Below are 20,289 nucleotides of genomic sequence, written 5' to 3' on the forward strand. Positions count from 1 at the left end.
TTTAGCCAACCTAATGGGTGTGTTCTAATTTTTAAAATTCAGACTCTGCAGCAAGTTTCAGGATATTGCTTCAGGAAGAATCCTTTACAAGAAACTTTTGGCATGCATGGGAATTAGTGGCCCTCCCACCATCTCTCCAGTTCTTGTTCCAAAGGGTCAGCTGTTAAGTGAACGTTTTCAAAAAGAGGAACAGCCGCTGGATGTTTCGGAGAGGTAAAGCAAAACAAAATGCAAGCGCACACTGAAACCACATGCCTGTTGTGGGATAGGTGGTTAGTCGATATTTGTTGACTGAGTGTTTTCATATCTTATTATTTAAATGCGGGAAAATGGCAAACTATGAATACAGTGATGAGGGTCAGGGGAGTTGAGAGCAAGCAGAGATCTTTGGGATGATTGGGTTGACCTTCTAGTTCTGGAAGTGAAAGCACTGGGCTCTGAGAGGCCTGGGGACTGGGCTCAGGTTATTCTCAGACTTGATGGCCGTGCGGGGTTAAGAACCCAGGACCTTCAAGAAACCAAACAGATGAACAGAGGGGAAGGGAAGGAAAAATAAAATAAGATGAAAACAGAGAGAGAGAGGCAAACCATGAGAGACTGTCAACCCTAGGAAACAAACTGAGGGTTGCTGGAGGAGAGGGGGGTGGGGATGGGGTAACTGGGTGACAGGCATTAAGGAGAGTACTTGCTGGAATGAGCACTGGGTGTTATATGCAAGTGATGAATCACTGAAGTCTACCTTTGAAACTAATAATACACTATATGTTAACTAGCATTAGCCTGTTTGCCACCCAACCATTCCATGTCTGCATTCACATTAGTTCTTTTCCAGAAACTTCAACTCCTTACCACCCTTTAATATTTATGGCAAAATACACCCATTAAACCAGTTAACATTTTCTGACGTGAGTGATAGAATTATTCAAATGATCACCAAATTGAATTGTAACAATAAAACATGCTTAGCAAATCTGTTAAACATCGGACTGATGAATATTCTAGCCCGTCCTCATTTTGAAAAATATAGATTTAGTCTAATGAGAAGATATTATTTTAACTTGCTGGTTCATAGCTTATAATAAATCCACAAGGAAAGGTAAAATGTAGACCTATTCAGCAGACTTCACTCTGTCATTTCCCTTTAAAAAGTTCTTAAGTATAGAGCAGTGGGAATATTTTAATGCTATGCTAATGAAATTTGAATATCTGGGCATTTCCATGGGAGCTGCTTTATAAATGGGCAGAAGGATGGTATTTTAAGAGAAAGGTTAAATATTCTGTGATGAGATGCGTCTGCCTCCTAAAACCAGTGCAAGAAGTAATGGCAATTAGGCGTTTTATAAAATGTGGGCATTCCTAGAGAGCTCTTCAAAGCGAAGGCAGACACAGCAGGAGAGAAGTCCTTTCTCCACCACTGCTGCTAGGCTCTCCTCCTCCCCCCCCCCGCTTTGGTGGGGTCCCAGAGACCTCAGGAGAGCTGAAGAAATAATTATTCTCAATCACACCCCCCCCACACACACACATAGCACATCACATGAAATCTAGATTTTATAAATCCGGAATAATTGTGAACTTCCCTTCCTTCCCACAAATGTTTGATGGCTTTTTTGGCCAAGTTACCATAAAACAAACTATTTCATTTAAAGCTTTGTCGTGGGCTCCGACTTTTCGTTTTCCCAGTTCACACAAATATTTTTCCCGCCCTGTCTGCCCCATCACACGCCCTATTCAGTCAGCTCCAAGCGCAGTTGGAAGCCTTAACACAGGGATGACCATATCGGTGGCCCTGAAGCTCCCCGCCCTGGCCTGCGGCCCATACCAGCACCACACAAAGAGCTTTCTCCTGACGCAGTGCTGTGGGCCTCTCTGGAACCCACAGCCCCGGGCAAGGAGGAAGTTCTCAAGCCACACCATCCATCTGCGCATCTGTTTCCTGGTTCGGGAGTAGGGGGTGGTGGACCTCCTTGTTGTCCTGGGTTGAATCCAAATTGGGTGAGGTCTCTAGGAAGCACTCTGCTGGATCTAAATGCCTGATTGTGATTGTAGAACCAAGCCCACTGAGGACAGAAGCACCCTGGCTAAGAATATGACCAAGGATGAAGTGGTTGAAAAACTCAAAAACCATATCCAGCAGCGGGACCCAGCATTCAGAAAAACATTTCTTGACTTCAGCAAGGAACTTAATGGCAAAATTAATGTGCATGACTTCAAGAAGGTAGGAGAATGGGTTTCTCTGTGTTTCTGTGTTTCTTTTGTTCCTGGAGCAGCTTGGTGGTTTTGTTATACTAACAGGCCTTATAGGATGGGCAGTACATTTTCTGCAAGGGGTCCATTCCCTTAAGGGCAAAGCAGATCCATTTCAAGGCATCTTTCAACCATGTAAAAGGATTCTTTCAGCCCAAAATGCCTTTGGCAACTTCCTTCAGAGAATACTTTTGGTATGGATGTGGCCAGTTTTTGATATTTAAACTTTCCAAACAAAGTGTTTGGCAGTGTTTGGGCAGCTGCTGAGTACCTGGCTCCAGGCTCAGGCATCAAGTACGTCCTGGAGCAGAATGGGGGTGGGCCCCTTTGCTGCCAGCGGGGAGGTCCAGGGATGCTGTGATAACAGAGCTGTGGTTTGATCCTCGAGAAACTGAAAAACAAACCTGGCAGTAAAAGTGGGAAGCTCAGAGTGCTGATGGGAACTGGGAGGTTCTGCCAGAAAGGACTCAGCTTGAAGGGTTCTGCATAGACTTCTCAAGGAATTAATTTAAATGATTGCTTAAAATGCCTGTTACGACCCCTCTAGCTAATCGTCTTCAGCTATTTTTAAGACAAGCATTTCAGTTAATATGTAGCATTGTCTGTATGGACAAATTTAGAAGAAGGCAGTGAAATATATTTCCAAGAAGAGAATAATTATATTAGTAGCTACTATCCACACAGGGTTGGGGCGATGGGACGGGGTAGCTACCAACACAGCCCAGACTTCCCACGCCCCACCCCTGCCCCAAGACTAGAAGATGTGGAGGCACGTGGGGCATGGTGAGGAGAGATTCAAGAAATATTTGGGAATAAAGGGTAATGGACAAGAAAGAGGAAAATGGGTAAAGAGTGACTCCTCGATCTCCGGTTTGGGGGACCAGGTGGCTGATAATCGGTCATTGATAACTCTGGTGAGCAGTTTCAGCGGGATGGAGGGTGGTAAGTGGGTGTGACTCACCTGATGCTCTCAGGGCGCCTCGTCGTAGACTCCTTCGCCCCTAAGCCCCTCATGCCCAGCAGTCTTGAACAATCACAGTGCTCAGTGCTCTTAATTCATGGAGTCAGTTCATAGGTTCTCAGGAGATCAAGAATCCACGAGGCTGCCGCTGATTTTTCAGGGATCTTTTCAGGGGTTACCTTAGAGAAGGGCAGCAGGTGGTGGCAAAGCGGGGACCACTACCCCAGACCGCAGAGTGCGGGCACAGATGCTCACTCTGCCCACCTGAGAGCAGGTCTGTAAGCTCAGCCGCAGGTTCTTCCGTCTTAGGGCTTCTCTGCCATCTCTAAGCCAGTGGCTCTCCTGGTGGCATCTCTACTTCCCAGACCGCCCTCCTAAAACTTCAGTCTCTGGCGCCCACCTGTCTACTCAACTTCTTCACGTGGGCGTCTGGAGATGCCGAACTGCCACCAAGGCCTTTCTGTCAGCAGCCCTTCCGTTCTCAGGGGCAGCCTTGTCCCAGTCACTCTGGGCTCCAGTTTGGTGTCTTCCTTGACTCTCTCCTCTTCTCCCGCACCCACGCCCAGTGCATCAACAAAGTCCACTGGCGCCCTTGAAAGTCACCCCAGAGCACAACGACTGCTGTCCCACCCCCTCCGCATCCAGCCATTGCTGCCTCACTGGGCTCCCTGTGCCTGTCCTTTCCCCGCTGCGGTGTGTTCTCAACCCAGCAGCCAGAGTCACACTCTGATGGGTCTGCAGAGAGGGTCACTCCTGCCCAGGACCCTCCCATGCCCTCCCCCTCCCACTCCCACGGGTAAACAAACCAGAGTCCCCGCAGGGCCTGGAGGGTCCGGCACTACCCAGCCCCTTGCTGCCTCTGTGACCTCCACTCTTACCACCCTCCCCGCTGCTCCCCTCACTCCAGCCACACCAGCCTCCTGCTCTGCCTCTGACCGCCGGCCCCTGGCTGTCCCCTCTGCCTGACCGGCATCCCTCTGCTGGCTGCGTGCCTCTCCTCCTCACCTCCTCCAAGCCTCTGTCCACCTGCACGTCGAGGCGACACTGGCATTCCCAGAGCAAATACTGACTGCCCTCCCACCTCGATCTCCTTTACCCCAGGCTTCCTTCCATGGTGCACTCGCCTCCTGCCATGCATCTTGTACTTAGAATCCTTCCCTTCAGGTCTTTATTCTGCTGTTTGCCTGACTTCCTCTGTTAAATCACATGCTCCAAAGGTGGACATTTTTTTCTCTTTCGGACCGTGAAGCATCCCAGGTGCTTGGCACAAAACAGAGCCCAACATTGACTGAATGAATGGATGAATTTGAAGAGTCACCAGAATCCCCAGTGGAGCCCAGATTGGATGCCACTTGGGGACTGAGGGAGGCAGGTGTTTCAGAAGCCTATCGGGATTCCTCGACATGAGGCTGGTTCCCACACCTGTCCGTGGCACTACCCAAGCCCACCTTAGCCCCCTCCCCTGCCCCTGGAGCTTCCCTGCATTCTGGCTCACCTTCGGGGCAGCTACATGCACAGTTGGTCTGCTGCTTGCTTCACGGTGGTGGCCGCATACCTCTCCCTCTCCTGTCTCCTGGCTTCTCGCACACTCCCCTGCCTTCTGAAGATGTGCCCACGGTGAGGGCAAAGGGAAGCAGAACACGAAAGGACAGGGCCAACACGCAGGGAGAAAAGCTGCTGGTTGTTTTCACGACTGATTCGCTGGGAACCTAGTTAGGCAAGTTGTCAACTGGTTTCCGCCCTAGTGACTTGTTGGGTTTAACTTTTGGGAAGCATCCTGTTGTGACCACCCTTTTAGCCTGAAGATCAACAACCCTAGGGTGTTTTTAAACAGTCCACTAGGGACCTAGGTTTGACCTTCATAAGCTGATACCTTCAAAGCATTTATGTATATAGAAACTTTGTGGTTAATGGAAGGGAGTATTTATAGATCAGGGTGCTTCTACCGGTGAGGTCAGAGCTGGAGAAATCACGGTCTTCCACCTTAGAAAGAAACAAAATTTAGATTAGACCTAATGCAGGGCGAGCTGGGTGAAAGATGGGCGAGCTGGGTGTAATATGGGCTTGCAGGATTTAGGATGCGCTAGCTGGGTTGCAGTACAGGCTAGCTGGGTGTGATTGCTGGCAGTTTTGAGGTTGTATCTGGCCTCAGAATTCTGGAAGAAGGACATTAATTTTAATAACAATGTCCTTTAACTTCTTCCTATCTTTTGGGTTATAGATACGCAGCGTTCCTGCCTTGTCTTTCCCAAATCTGCCCCACAGCGATTAGTATGGTGCAGTGGTTGCCCAGTTTCATCCCAGAGGAATTGGGAGTGAGGCTCTCAGTCACATATCCCTGCTTGCCCTACTATGGATGCATGCCATTGTTCATAATTTGAACATTGGCAGCACTTAGCCATTGGCCCAGATACCTTGTCCTCTAAACTAGAAGTGCTCATTCTTTATTCTGACCAGCCATTGCCTGGCCTGTGGTGGGGTCAGAAGGTGGTTGGCTGCACAGGTTCAACGCTGGAGAGCTGTAATAGAATCTGGAGCCGGATGGGACCTTGTGGGTCACCAAATCCAGCAAGTCCCCGCACTGTCATTGCTGGGGACTGTTACCAGTTTTCACCACCGTGGTCAGGAAGATTTTGTCTGCTATAAGGATTTATTTGTTTACTAATAATCTGTCTCCCCATCTTTTCCCTCTCTTTAATGTAAAAGACATCGGAGTTTCTGGAGAGTGTGAGGTGACCAGCCGTCCTGCCAGAGGCAGAGCTGTTGGGGTTTTAATGGACTCAGCTTGCTTTCTGTGGTTAAATGTGTCATTCCCCGTGGGGGAGGCAGAGGGACTGTTCTTTCTGGAATGCCGCTAGACCTGGTTGGGGTAGATTGCATCCGACATTAAATCATCTCTCACAACAAGCCCGAAGGCATATTCTTTCTCCCAGGAAATGCCTCTCTCCCGGTTCATTGCTCACTCTAGCTGCTGCACCACATGGCCTGTGACTTTTGCATAGTTTGTAATGTGTCGTTGTATTGAAATGACAAGTCAAGAACTGGTGGCGGTGCAGGAAATGGTTTTTGAATTTCAGGGTGATCTAGAATTTTTATATTCTTCCCCTAGATGCTTTTTCCTACTCTCCCTCTCCTTCACATGCTGAGTTAGCAGCAAACCCCCCAAAACTGTGTCTGATGTAAGAGAGGTGGTTGTTTTTCTCTTTTGTAATGAGGAGTCCAGACATTGTGCAGGGCGGCCCAGCAGCTCTACAATGTCTTCAGAGGCCCCGGCTGCTTCTAGCCTTCTCCTCATTCAACCTCATTCTCGTGCAGGGAATACAGCTGCTGGGGCACCAGCCATCACACACATTTCAGGCATAAGGAAGGAAAAAAGTGAAGGCAAAAGGCTTGAGCCAGACAAGTACTTCTTTTTTTAAAGGGCTTTCTTGTAAGCTTCTCTCAGCCGCTTCATTGTATTGACCAGGCTGTGTTATATAGAGATCTTATAGAGAGAGATACATGATTTCTTGCTGGGTATGTTACTACCTTCAGAAAAAGCAAGGTTCTGGTTGTAAGGGAGAAGGAGGGAGTGCACACCGGGCAGGCAGATGTCACCGTCTGTGCGGTCCTTTCTCTTTGTAAACATTTTGAGGGTGCCTGTTCTACGCTTGGTATAGAACTAAACCACATGAGGACATGGAGAAAGCAGAAGTTTCATTGCTTGGGGCCAGTGACCCATGGGGAACATAAAATGACAAAACATCCAAGGACACGTAAGTCAAGATTAGTCTAATTGCATAATTAGGCTAATTGAGCAATTCCATCCATCAGGAATTTGAGGAAGGCTTTCCCTTCCAATTCCCTGTAATTGGCTATTCCTGATGGTAAATTGATATTCTTCATCCTCGGTAAATACACTGTATGTTGTTTGGTTCACTGTTATCCTTAGTCCATCCCCGAGTCCCAGCTGAGGCCCCTGGAGACAGACATAGGGCTGCAGAGCTCATCAGCAAACTTAAGATCCCCTAAGACATGGATTAGCAAAGCAAGAGTCTGTGACAGCCCAGCCCAGCGCCCCAGATTCTTGGTGCCCGTGGCTCCTTGCTTCTCACCTGCCTTGCTAGGGAGAAGGTGAGCTTTCCTTCCTCTTCCCAGCAGAGTGTCCCCATGCCCTCTGGGGACACATAGCTAGAAACTGGCACCCTCCCACCCCCAAGCATCACTTCCTAATCACACAGTCTTTCCCACTTAGAGGTCAGGGCCCAGGATATAAACCAAGCCCCAGGAACAGCATCGAGCCTCTCATAGACCTTGGGAGCAGATAAGCAAATTAAGTAACCATGGTACCCGGGAAGACTTTGATTTTTTTTAAAGTCTAGTATTAAATATTTTCCATCTGGTTTTAAACCTTCTGTTGGGAGCATACAACTCTGGTAAATAAAACAGATATTTAAAAACTCTTTATTGTATATTACAATCAGTTTTGTGAAGGGGAAAAACAAAAAACATTAGGGAACCTTAACAGGGACAAATAATGAATTCTTGCCATTTTTGACAACATGGACGGATTTCAGGGGCATTATGCTAAGTGAAATAAATCCGAGAAAGACAAATACCAAATATTGTTACTTACATATGGAATCTAAAAAACAAAAGAAGAAACAAACAAAACAAAGCAGGAAGAGACTCAAAGATACAGGAAACTGTACGTTTCTGGAGGTGGGGAGTCCTGGGGCATGGGGCTAGGTGACACAGGTGAAGGGGATTAAGAGCTACAGACCTCCATTTATAAAATATATCAGTCCTGGGGATGTAATGTACAGCATGGGGAATATAGTCAATAATATTGTTGTAACTTTGTATGGTGACAGATGGTAACTAGACTTATAGTGGGGATCATTTTGTAATGTATAAAAACATCGAATCACTATGATATATACCTGAAACTAATAGGAAATTGTATGTCAACCATACTTCAGTTTTAAAAAGTTTAAAAAAGGACAAACAGAAACTTTTATAGTAAAAGACTCATGGATATATCCACACCGAATCAGAGACCCCAGAGCAGATCTGCGTGGGGTCATCTTCCCACTTTTGCTGTGAAAGGCTTTTGATATCATGTTGCATTTTGGCTACTGTGGGCGCAGAGAGTTCTCCATGCTTGCTCTGAGGCCCCATCAGATTCAGCACATGGAGCACCAACTCTCTAAGCTTGTTGGGGTTGGGGGGTGGGGGGCTCATGACTCAGGTAAGAAAACAGGGAGAAAGAGATGAAGTGCCATGCTCTTGAGGACCGGTGGTGGGGGCTGGATGAGTAGACCTGGTTCTTTAGCTTTGTGTTCCTAACAGCTTCCCAATGGTGCTCATGTTTAAAGGGTGACCTGTGTTCAAAGGTCACATGTTCATTTTTGTTGGACCACGCCCCACACAACCATCAGAAGTCTGTATTTCTCCATCTTCTGGCCATAACCCTCTGCCAAAGGCCAAAACGACTCTTGCAGCTTCCAGCTGTGCCCCAGTGGCCCAGATCTTCCAGGGCAGGAGCAGCTGCTGACCCTCGGTGTCAGTCGAACTCATCTCCAGGGCTTCTGTTTTTGCCTTGTGTTCTCGGGGCCTTCTCCCTGGATGGCCTTTGTCTCCTAAGTACCACAGTGTGGGGACTTGCCTTCAGTTCCAGAGGCCGGCACTCGTCCGGAAGGGGAAACCAGTCAGGGTCTCCGATTTTGCCACTCCAGCACCACGAACCTAGCGAGTGTTCTGCTGAGTGGCCTCCCGCCTGGCCCAACCCCATTGCTCAGCCTCAATTGCGCTCCCAGGATCATCAGCTCTTCTCAGGGAAAATGCAATTGCATAGCCTCAGTTCACCCCTGAAGGGTCCTTCTCGCCTGGGAACTTCAATCCCTCGGACCTCCTGGCTTTCTCGGCCGTCCAATGCCTTTGCATTATCTTCTAATTGCTGGGGCTCTTCTAGCTGTTTTCACTGGGAATGTTAGTGCACTAGGAATTGCTCCATCCTATCCTGAAGCAACCGAAGTCTGTGGGTTTTATTAGTTTTTTCCAAGTAACAACCTTTATTGTTACTTTTGTCTTATACATTTGTTTTATATTTATGTATTTCTGCTGTTACTTCAATGATTTTTTTCCTTCTACTTGATTGGGATTTAATTTGCTTTTCTCTTTCTAATTTCTTGAGACAAAATGTTAGATTATTGCTTTTTAGCCTTTATTTCTCTTGTGTACGAATCGATGGCTACACATTGCCCTCTAGGTACAGGCTTAGCCACATCTACAAGTTTTGGTATATCATTCATTGTCATTCAGTTTAAAATATTTTACAATTTCCCTTGTGATTTTTTTTTCCCAGTGGTTTATTTTAAAAAGTGTATTATTTAATTTCCACACAGTTGGGATTTTCTAATTTACCTTTTATTGTTAATTTTAAAATGGATTCCATTGTGATCAAAGAGTAAATTCTAAAGTCTAAATGACTTCAGGCAATCCTACTGAGGCTTGGATTATGACCCAACATATAGACAATTTCAGTAAATGTTCCATAAGCCCACGAAAAGAATGTATGCTCCATCATGGTCCTTCAGTTTTCTAAGTATGTCAATTAGATTGATTTCATTAATTGTGTTTTTCAGAACTTCTGTATCCTTATCAAACTGTTGCCTGCTCATTCCATTAGTGAATGGGAGAAGTGTGTTGAAGTCTCCCATCTGATGGTGAATTTGTCTAGTGAAGATCCTTCTTTATTCTGTTGATTGTTGCTTTATTCACTTTGAAGCTAAATTATTGGGTGCACATGGATTTAGAATTGCTGCAACTTCCTGTGAATTATCTCCTTTATCATTATGACATGACTCTTGATACAGAGTACTGCTACTTACCTTTGAACCTATTTTTGTCTGATAATAACATAGTTAATTCAGCTTTCTTTTGATTCATGTTTGCATAGTGTATGCTTTTCTGTCCTTTCACTTCAAACTTTCTGGGTGCTTATATTTCAAGTAAGTCTCTTGTAGGCAGAATATAGCTGATATTTTAGAAGATAGGTTGTGACAGTCAGTCTTCTATTTGGAGTATTTAATTACTAATATTGTTGGTTTTATATCTGTCGTCTTAATTTTTTTTTCTATTTGACCCAGCTGTCTTGTGGATCTTCTTGCCTTTTTTTTTTTTTAAGGAATATTCAACTATTTCTGTTAGTCCATTTGCCCCTCTGTTAGCTTATTGGTGAGAACATTCTTCTGCCATTCGTCTAGAGGCTACCACTAGCAATTGCAACATGCATTCTTGTCTTAGAGTTTGTAGTTAAATATAGATCATTATGTTTACCACTTCCCTAACTGCTGGATTTAAAAATGCTTTAATTTCACTTACCCCTAAAAATTGTACATCTAGGTTAAATCCTGCAAACACTGTCATTATTATAATAACAAATAAGCTGTCATGTGTCTACACATCTACCCTTGCTCTTGTTCCTTCCATCGTACACTTTGTGCTAGCACCTGCACTCATTTTTATTCTGTCTAAAGGCCTCCTTTTGTCCTTCTGCTAATGCAAGTGTGCTGGCAACTAATTCTCTGAGTTTCCATGGTTTTTTATGCTGTTTTCCTTAGCCTCTAGCTCCCATCCTTGTTCTGGTCCAGGACCCCATCCAGGATCCCACATTACACTTAGTCATCACGTCTCCTTAGCTCCTCTTGGCTCTGGCAGGTTCTTTCTCAGACTTTGCTTGTTTTGCACTGACTTTGACAGTTTTGAAGATTACTGGCCAGCTATTTTGTAGAATGTCGCTCTCTGGGATTTGTCTGGTATTGTTCTCATGATTAGACCAGGGTAATGTTTTTGGAAGGAAGACCACAGAGGTAAAGTACTCTTCTCATTGCGTCCTGTCAGGGGATATGCCATCAGCATGGCTGATCACTGTTATACTGACCTTTGATCACCTGGCTGAGCTGTCTGCCAGGCTTTTCCACTGTAAACTTACTCTTTTTTCTCTCTCTTTCCATTTGAGGAAAAGTCACTATGTACAGCCCACAATGAAGGAAAGGGGAATTATTATGCTCTACCTCTTTAAGGGCAGAATATCTACATAAATTATTTGGAATTCTTTTGCATGGGAGATCTGTGTCTTCTGTCCCATGTATTAATTTGTTCATTTATTTATATCAGTATGGACTCATGCCTCATTATCCTTTAAATGTCGGTATGATCTTTCATAGGGTTTCCTTTTCTACTCCTGATTTTGGTAATTTTTAAAAATCTTTTCTCTTTGTTTATTGAATAGTTTAGCTGGAGGTTTATAACTTTTATTGATCTTTTTTATAAAACAAGCTGTGTTTTCATTGATTTTCTCTATTGTTTGTCCATATTCTATTTCAGTCATTCCTAGTCTTATCTCTTAGTTCTTTTCTTCTACTTACTTTTCTTATTTTTACTTCCTTTGTGTTTAATTTGCCTGACACATAAAGGGATTCTTCTTGGAAGGTTCACCTTGAGAACCTGGTAGAATTCCTGGTGGTAAAATCCATGAAAATGTGGCCCCCCTCCAAAGACTGGGCCTCCAGGAGTTTCTCAGTCTCAAGCTAGTCCTTGCTCTGCCTCCAGTAGTTTGTCAAAATTACCACTTAAGCATTCCTACCAGTTTGTGGCTACAGTGGCTTCTGCTCCAGGTTAGCTGATCTTGGCTGTGATTGTATGTATCCACCTGTCTTTCCAGATGTCAGTTTTCTCTGATGGCTCTAAGAAAAGTTACTGATTTTCAGTATGTTCAGCCTTTTTCTTGCTGTAGCAATGGAAGTGATGACTTCCAAACCCTTCACATGTTAAACCTAGGAGCAGAAGTTCACTCTTACTTTTTAAAGATATTTTAGCTGGGAATAACAGTATTTTAGGTTGGCAGTTACTCTCTTCTGGCATTTTTAAGATATCATTCCATTGTCTTCTGGCTTCTAGTAAGGGTGTTGATAAATAAACCATCAAGTCTTACTGTTGCACATTTGAATGCAATGTGTCTTTTTCTTTCTCTAGCAGTTTTTAGGGTTTTTCTTTTGGTCTTTGGACTTTAGCAGTTTTCTAGATGTGTTAAGGTGTGCCTTTCTTTGTATGCATCCTGCTGAGGTTTGCAGGCCTTCTTGAATCTGTAGGTTGATGTGTTTAATAAAAATTTTGTGAAAAATTCCCAGCCCTTGTCTCTTCTCCTTCTACTCAGGCCCTGTTCTCTCTGTCTTTCTTGGCCTCCAGTTATGCATGTTAGACCAGTTCACAGGATCTTACTTATATTTCACTCTTTTATGTACTTTTCACTATTTTTCTTTCAGGGCTTCAGTCCCAGAATTTTCCATTGACCTGTCTTCCAGTTTGTTAATCCTGTGTTCTGCTTTTCCTAATCTGTGGTTAATTTTATTCATATAGTTCTTAAGTTTAGTAGTTTTCAGTTGTGGGATTTCCATTTGGTTATTTTTAATATATTCCATATTTGTGTCTTTTCTTCTATTGTCTCAACATATACCTCTATTTTCTTAAACATATTTATAACTATTTAAAAATCTTTTTTTTCCCTGCTAACTCCAGTATCTGGGTCACCTGTAGATCCTTTTCTATTGCTTTTATTTCCCTCGATTTGGGGTCACATGGCCCTGTCTCTTGATGTGGCAGACAGATTTTTATTGAATGTCAGATATTGTGTTAAGAAAATTGAGAGGCTCTAGATAGTGGCACCCTTTCCTTTGCTGGTCAGGTAAAGTGGGGACTGATGACCTTAATTCAGTTAAGGACTGAGTTGATTTGAGGCTGGATTACAGTTTCTCAAGGCTCCATTTGCTTTTTTCTTTTTTAATTCCTTTTCCTAATTTAGCCTCCAAAGTTTGTAACTCAGAACTTGGGTTATTCTCTGAGCCCTTGCTCCTGAGAAATCCTGAACCACAGGATGACAAAAAAAATCCCATTTGCCTTTCAGAGGCTTTCTGCCTTGATTCTTCATCTTCTGTCCCACACAGCTTCCAAACTCAGCAAACATCTTGAGGGGAAAACCAGCAATGCTGGGCTTAGTTCTCTGCTTCCCCCTCTCATGAGGAATCTGTTGAAGTCTCTGGTTGGGGTGTCAGGTCCCATAAACACATCACAAGTTCTGTTTGCTTCTCCACTTGCTGGTAACGACCATCTGCCTGGGCCACCAGCCCCAGCCTGAGCCTCTTGCCCTCCTCTCACAATGCATGAGTGAGGTTTCTGAGGATCTCCCTCCTTTCAGACTGTTGTCCCTTTGAGTCCTGGTTGCCTCAGCAGCTCGCTGTACTTCAGAGAGATGTTTTGCTGTATTTTATCTGACTTTTCTCTTGGTTCTCAATGGAAGCATAGACCTTCCACAAGGAAAAATGGGCCACCACACTGAACATCAACCATTTTGTTTTTGATGGGCATTCACTTCTCTTTTCCTTTTGAAAATCTCTTTAAACTATCTTTCTTTAGGTGTCTCTACATACTGATGTTTTTATTTCTACAGAATGGAATCCCGGGAGTGGGGCTGCTTGGTCTAACATAATATTTATAAACACGTGTTGTCTGTTTGCTTTTTTTTTTAAGATTTATTTATTTATTTAAGAGAGAGGGATCGTGGCAGGGTGGGGGAGGGGCAGAGGGAGAGAGAATCTCCAGCAGGCTCCCCACTGAGTGCAGAGCCAGATGCGGGGCTTGATCTTACAACTCTGAGATCATGACCTGAGCTGAAACCAGGAGTGGGACACTTAACCAACTGAGCCACCCAGGCGCCCCTGTTTGCTTTTTAAGACCAAACACTATAGCAGTTCCTATTTCTAATAGCTATGCAATAGAGTATCTTTTTTCCCAACCCCTGTTAGCAATAGGCTTTATAGCTCTTTTAAATTTTTGCTGGTCTGGTAGTTTTAAAGTAATAGCTCAGTTTAACTTTAATTTGTATTTATTTCCCTGACTACTAGTAAATGTGTGATTTTTTTTTTTTTTTTTTTTTTTTGCTATTAGGATTTGTTCTCCTTGAACAAATGAATTGCCCATTTACATCCTCTGCCCTCTTGTCAGTGTTTAAGAGATGTTTATTACAGATATCATTATTCATCCTGTGCTCACAAGAAGCTTTGAGTTCCCAGTTTACCCCCATCCTCTGGATTCTGACCCCTGGAACTTTCTCCCCTGCAAGACTCTGTATCTCTTAGACCCCAGCCTCTGCCCTCCCAGTTTCTATGGCTCTTCTCTGACACTTTTCCCTTTGACCAGCTCCAGCCTGGTTCTCTCCTGAAGGCCCTGCTTCCCAGTAGCCCCATCTCCCTCACTGAGATGTGGGCTCAACAGGGGCAGTTATCTGTGTCTTTTCCATTCTCCACCCTATCCCCAGCATCTAAAACAGGGGCCAGCATATAAGTGCTCAATAAATATTTTTTGAATGAACCCCATCGATTTTGAAAAGCATTACAGTGTTTTGGTTTAAAATGTAAACTCTGGAGCCAGGCCACCAGAGCTGGAGTCACAGCTCTGTTATTTAATACCTGTGTGACCTTGGGCAAGCCTCTCTGGGCCTCAGTTCCCTTATCCCTAAAATGGAAATCATAGTAGTCGCTACATCAGAGGATTGTTATTAGAATTAAATGAGCACATATATGTGCAGTAGTGTCCTAGGGATTTGTAACAAATTACCACAAACTAGATGGCTTAACACCACAGAATTCTCTCACAGAGAATACTTCTGGAGGCCAGAAGCCCAAAATCAAGGTGTCCGCAGCATCGTGTTCCCTCTGGTTGTAGAGGAGGATCCTTCCTTTCCTTGGCTATTCCAGCTTCTGATGGTTGCTAGCAGTCCTTGGCATTCCTCAGCTTTGCAGCTGCCATTACTCCAATATCTGATGTCTTCCTTTAATGTCTCTGTGTCTTTACTTGGTGCCTCGTCTCTGTGTGTCTGGATCCAGATTTCCCTCTTCCAAGGATTGCATTCATTGGATTGAGGGCCCTCCCTAATTCAGTATGACCTCATCTTAGCTTGATCACGTCTGCAAAGACCCTGTTTTGAGTAAAGGTCACATTCACAAGAACCAGGGTTAAGACTTCAACGTATCTTTTGGGGGGACATAATTCAACTCAGTACAATATGTGAACTCTTTCAATAGGGCCTGGCTCTTGGGTTCACTCTTGTATTCCTAGTGTCTTCAACAGTACCAGTATATAGGTGTCCAAAAAAATCTGTTGAATTAGTTAATTGATCAACGCTTTGTCTTCTGTACTACAAATATATCTTCAAAATCTATCATTTGTCTTTTTGTTTTGTCTTTTCCATTAAAATGTTTTAAGTGTTGTACGACCAAATGTATTTGTCTTCTTTCCTGTCTTCCTTTTTTTTCTTTTCTTAAAAATAAATTCTGGGTTTGTGGTCTTGGTTAATAAAGTGTCATGCCTCTAGCTCCCAGGTCCCCCGCCCATATTTTACAGATAATCTCCTAGACTTTCTTGCAAGAATTTTTACTGTTTTTTTTTTTTAATGAAATGCTTAATCCATACGGAATTAATTTTTATATTTGGTCTAAGATGCGGCTCTTCTATATTTTCCCACCAGATTGTCACTTGTGAAAGTCTCATTATACTTGGGTCTAAGACTGAAAATTTCCATTCTGTTACACTGATCTATACATCTTTTCTGTATCAATGCAATATGGTTTGATTGGTTTGTTTTTTTTTTAGTGAAACTGATCTTTTCTCATTTTTCTTCCTTTTCACATTTTCTTGGCATTCTGAGGCCATGTTTATATTTGTCCATATAGACTTTATCCATTTGCATTATTAGGATCCCCCCAAAAATGTTATTAGGATCACAATTGGATTTACATTAAATTTATGTATTAAAAATGTATCTGCTTTTGAAATCAAGAAGAGAGAACATAACAGAATGTGCAGAAGGGGAGAACAGAGAGCCTATCATTCCCAAGGGGAGTATGGCTGTTCAGTGTCCCCTTCTCCCACTGCACTCAACTTAGCGCTCAGCTCTGGGCCTCACAGCTTGTGTCCACTTGCCCGTTGGACAATAGATCTGACCCTAGGATTTGAGAACAGCCTCCTCTAAAGGAGGCATGGCTCATCTGCTCTTATCTTCAGTCTTCACAATCTGTTACTCACCTGCCCATGGAAAACTCTAAGATTTTACACATGTATGCAAGAATGAACAGGTTCTGGATATTTGCCTCTAAAATTACATGTCTGGTCAATTTAGTCATTACACCTGCAATTCCCCTTGACATTGAAAAGGTGTCAGATCACACTGAGGCTGTCGCATTTCACAATTTTTGAAGGTTAATTTTGGTTCAGCATTTTATCCTTCTGAGCCATCAGAACACAATTTTAGTCTTGGTGGGTTCTACGGGGATAATATATTTTTAAAAGTCTAAACCAAATCATCATTGTCATCATCATGCCTGCAGCAAAAGAGAAAAGAAAAACCACTGTTTTACAACTCAGTGATCACTGTTGACAAGCCATTGCTCTGTCTGCAGGTCCAGAGTTGGGCGCTAAGGTTGGAGGAAGGATTGGTTTTGAAAACGTGGTGCAGTACCATCACTAGGGGATTAGGTAGAATTAGATCAGGTGGACCAGATAGATCTAGCTTATGGACTAGAAATTTTTAGATTTGAGGTGTGGTCGGATTATGATCATGGTATATTTCCAGAGGTCACAGCATTGCCCCCAAGTTTATAGGATTTCAACAGATGCAAAGAGCTGAAAAGGCCCTCAGAGCTTGTGCACCTGTCATTATCCTCTCTCCACCCTACCTCCTCCGCTGTTCACTATCTCAGTGGATGCTTCCCTTAGCCCAGGGATGTTGGGCTTGGTCATGTGGCTTTCTATGACATGACGTGCCATGGATGTGGCCTGAGCAGCAGCCTTAGATCTGCTGTGTGCTTTAGCTTGGCATTGTGCCCCCACGATCTGCTAGTAGAAGAGCTTTCCCAGGGTAGCTGTTGTCCCTTCAGTTTGATCCCCAGAATGGACACACCCGGAACAGGCCTAAACCCAACCTGCAGCCTGATGCCAAGCCCAGTCAACCCACAGCCTGAATCAGAAACACCTAGCCAAACCATCTTATATCCGCCAAGACTGCACTTGAACGGCACATCCATGAGCGTGAGAGTAAATGCTTGTTTTTGGGTCAGCCACTGGGCTTTGGATGGTTTGTCAAGCAGAAGCTGGCTCGTGGAGTCCCTGTTCCTGTTGTAACCCTGTCCCAAACATGTGGCACATAGAGGCTCGGGGGACACCCAAACCCAGTTTCAGTGGCATCCGCTGCAGGCTGCACAGGCTGTGTCATCTGAATGGGGAGTGACACACTTCCCAGCATGTGGCTGTGCAGCCCGTTACTTCTAGAGCCAGAAGCCTCCACTGTGAATCCAGACCATCACCAGTGCTGGGTTGTTGTCATTGGCCACCAAGCATCTCTGGACAGTAACCCACACCTGAGTTACTGGGGTGTCTGCACACTACTCCCGTGTGCCCCTGGGCTCTGGGCCCCTCATCTGTAAAAGGTGAGGTGGAAGCAGATGCCATCAGGCTCCCCCAGTGCTGCGTCACAAGATGCTGTTGTCCCACGGTGTCCGGCTAGCATGTGTCCACACCTCTGCTCTGCCATGTACAGCTGTGTCTGTCCAGGAAGCAGGTGGCTTAGTTAGCTTTCTTCCTAAACGTTGATCTCCTCATTTGTAAGATGGAATCGGTCATATTTCGTTGAGGAGCACTGCGAATTTAATTAAGATGATGTGTGAAAGTCAGGTTGGTGCAGTGGCCAGCACCTAGTAGATCTTCAGTCAGATTCTCTTTTCTCGGTGACACCTGTGAAGTTTCCATCACCACCTGGGGGCAGGAAGGAGTGTGGACAGCTGCAAGGCCAGCTCTGGCCCTTGTCATGAGGTGGTCAGAGCTGGGACTCTGTTTGAGACGCTTGCCAACTTAAAACTCTCACACCTGAGCCACTGTCCCTGGAACACCCACCACCGGCAGTGTTCTCAGGCAAGGGGCTTTTATCTGCGATGCTCCAAGCAGATCACTGCAAGCAGATCCTCACTGTAAGAAATGCTAAAGGAAACTCTTCAGGATGAAGGAGTTTGATACCAGGTGGAGCTCAGATGACCAAGAAGGAATAAGGAATATTGGAAATGGTACAAATCCAATTAAATACAGAAGGCTATTTTTTTTGTAATTAAAACATGCATGTGGGGCACCTGGGTGGTTCAGAGGGTTAAGCGTCTGCCTCCAGCTCAAGTCATGATCCCGGAGTCCTGGGATCTAGTCTCGCCTTGGGCTCCCTGCTCAGTGGGGAGTCTACTTCTCCCTCTCCCTCTGTGCTCTCTCTCTCTCAAATAAATAAATGGAAAAATCTTTTTAAATGCATATGAGTGCTTAAAGCAAACATTTTCACATTGTCTCAGGCTTTTAATCTATGTAGACATGGAACAAAGGACAAGAGTAGCTTAGAGGGCAGGGGGCCGGGTAAGGCCTAGATGGTCCTGAGGGTTCTTCATTTTAGGTGAGGCGGTTCCATATGAACTCTAAAAGTAGCCTGGGAAAATGTAGGGGCATATATTATAATCCCCAGGAAGATCACCAAAAAGATGACACAAAAAGGCCCAGTGAACAAGTATTCCTCACACGGAGAGACGGGTGGATGTTTCTCTGGAATGATGTAGCCTCTTGTGGAAGAACCAGTCTGCAATCTAAGGGACATCCCAGGGATGGCAGGAGTGACGGTTTTGGTGAATCAGATTTATGCCAGGGCCATGGCTTATCACTCTTTGAGGAACTTTCTTAGGGAAATGCCTCGTAGGAAAGACCAAAGGACTCGACTTGAATGGTTAAATGTTTTGAAATCTGCTTTATAAATGCTGCTGTTTAGGTTTACACTGTATGGTAAATTGCCTCCAAGGGTCATGATAAATCTGGTTGCTTTGCTATTGTGTTCATCTTAGAAATGAGAGTGTGCAAAAAGCTCTGGGGACACGCGTGTTTGTAAAGTGCATGCTGCCTCTTCTGGTGATCACACCCTCTGGGTTTTGCGTCCTGCATAATGCTCTGTGCCCGTCAGGGGTTGCACGCCTGCAACCTCTGGACAGGCTGCTGAAGTCATGCCTAACCTCTGTGGTGTTTCACAAGCCTCCAGGCTGTGAAACATTTGCCTACAGACATTTCCTTACTACCCATACATATGTTTTTGTGAAAGGACTGAGCAGGAGGAATTTGCAATGAATAATTCATGTGTAATTGTTTTCAAAATATAAAGTTATTTTTCAAAGAAAGCAACCAATCTATCCGCTTCAGAGTCCCCCTGCCGCTTGGGTGCTTCTGTGTAGGCCGTAGCTTTCCATTGAAACACTCATGCCATCCTGTGCTGGGCCAGGTTGTCCCACAGAGCTGGGATAGGGTGCATGTGCAGATGGCGCAGAGCCGTAAGAGTTCCTAGCCAGCGCCACTGCTCAGGTCCCCAGGCGGGCCTTTGGGATCATCTTGGATTCCAGTGCTACTCTCCACCAAGCCCCTGCAGGCAACGCCACCACACCTGCATTCCCTTCCCTTTTCACTCAGCTTCCGATCCTGCATCAGACACCTCCTGTAGCTTGTTTACTTTAACTCACACACACAAGCCAAGCCAAGGCCAGGGCCTGACCAACTGGGCTAGTACAGTTACAGCGAACCACTGTCGCATTCTGTTCATTACTGAACCCGATGGTGAGAATAAGAACAGTCAATGGTGCCAGCTCCCTGGGTCCTGGTCCCACACATGGAGAAGGATGCACCCAAACAGAAGGAGCCAATGACAGCACACAAGTTGTGGATACCCTGCTGCAGCTCAGTGGGTTTACATTCTGCAGTTCTAGTCTGGAGAGGTCGAGGCAGAAGGCTCCATATCTATAAAGACCTCAGCACAATCCTGGCATGTAACAGGCAATAAGCATGATGATGGTGATGGTGGTGGTAATGATGGTGATGGTGGTGATGATGGTGCTGATGGTGATGATGATGGTGATGATGGTGATGGTGGTGATGATGGTGCTGATGGTGGTGATGATGGTGATGATGGTGCTGGTGATGATGGT

At 44.8% G+C, this 20,289-nt stretch overlaps 1 protein-coding gene across 7 annotated transcripts in view; it reads left to right on the forward strand.

Moving 5' to 3' along the window:
• EFCAB6 (EF-hand calcium binding domain 6) overlaps nt 1-20,289 on the forward strand; it is a 219,833-nt gene that overhangs the window by 110,264 nt on the left and 89,280 nt on the right. For all 7 annotated transcript variants that reach the window (XM_025882318.2, XM_073882664.1, XM_073882663.1 and 4 more), the window contains 2 exons: nt 43-213; nt 2,047-2,215. In XM_025882318.2, coding sequence (XP_025738103.2) covers nt 43-213; nt 2,047-2,215 — 340 coding nt within the window. The remainder of the gene's footprint in view (nt 1-42; nt 214-2,046; nt 2,216-20,289) is intronic.

Source organism: Callorhinus ursinus, unplaced genomic scaffold (genome assembly GCF_003265705.2).
Source record: "Callorhinus ursinus isolate GAN/ISIS: 27379988/994484 unplaced genomic scaffold, GSC_fseal_2.0 scaffold48, whole genome shotgun sequence".
In the NCBI taxonomy this organism is placed as follows: Eukaryota; Metazoa; Chordata; class Mammalia; order Carnivora; family Otariidae; genus Callorhinus; species Callorhinus ursinus.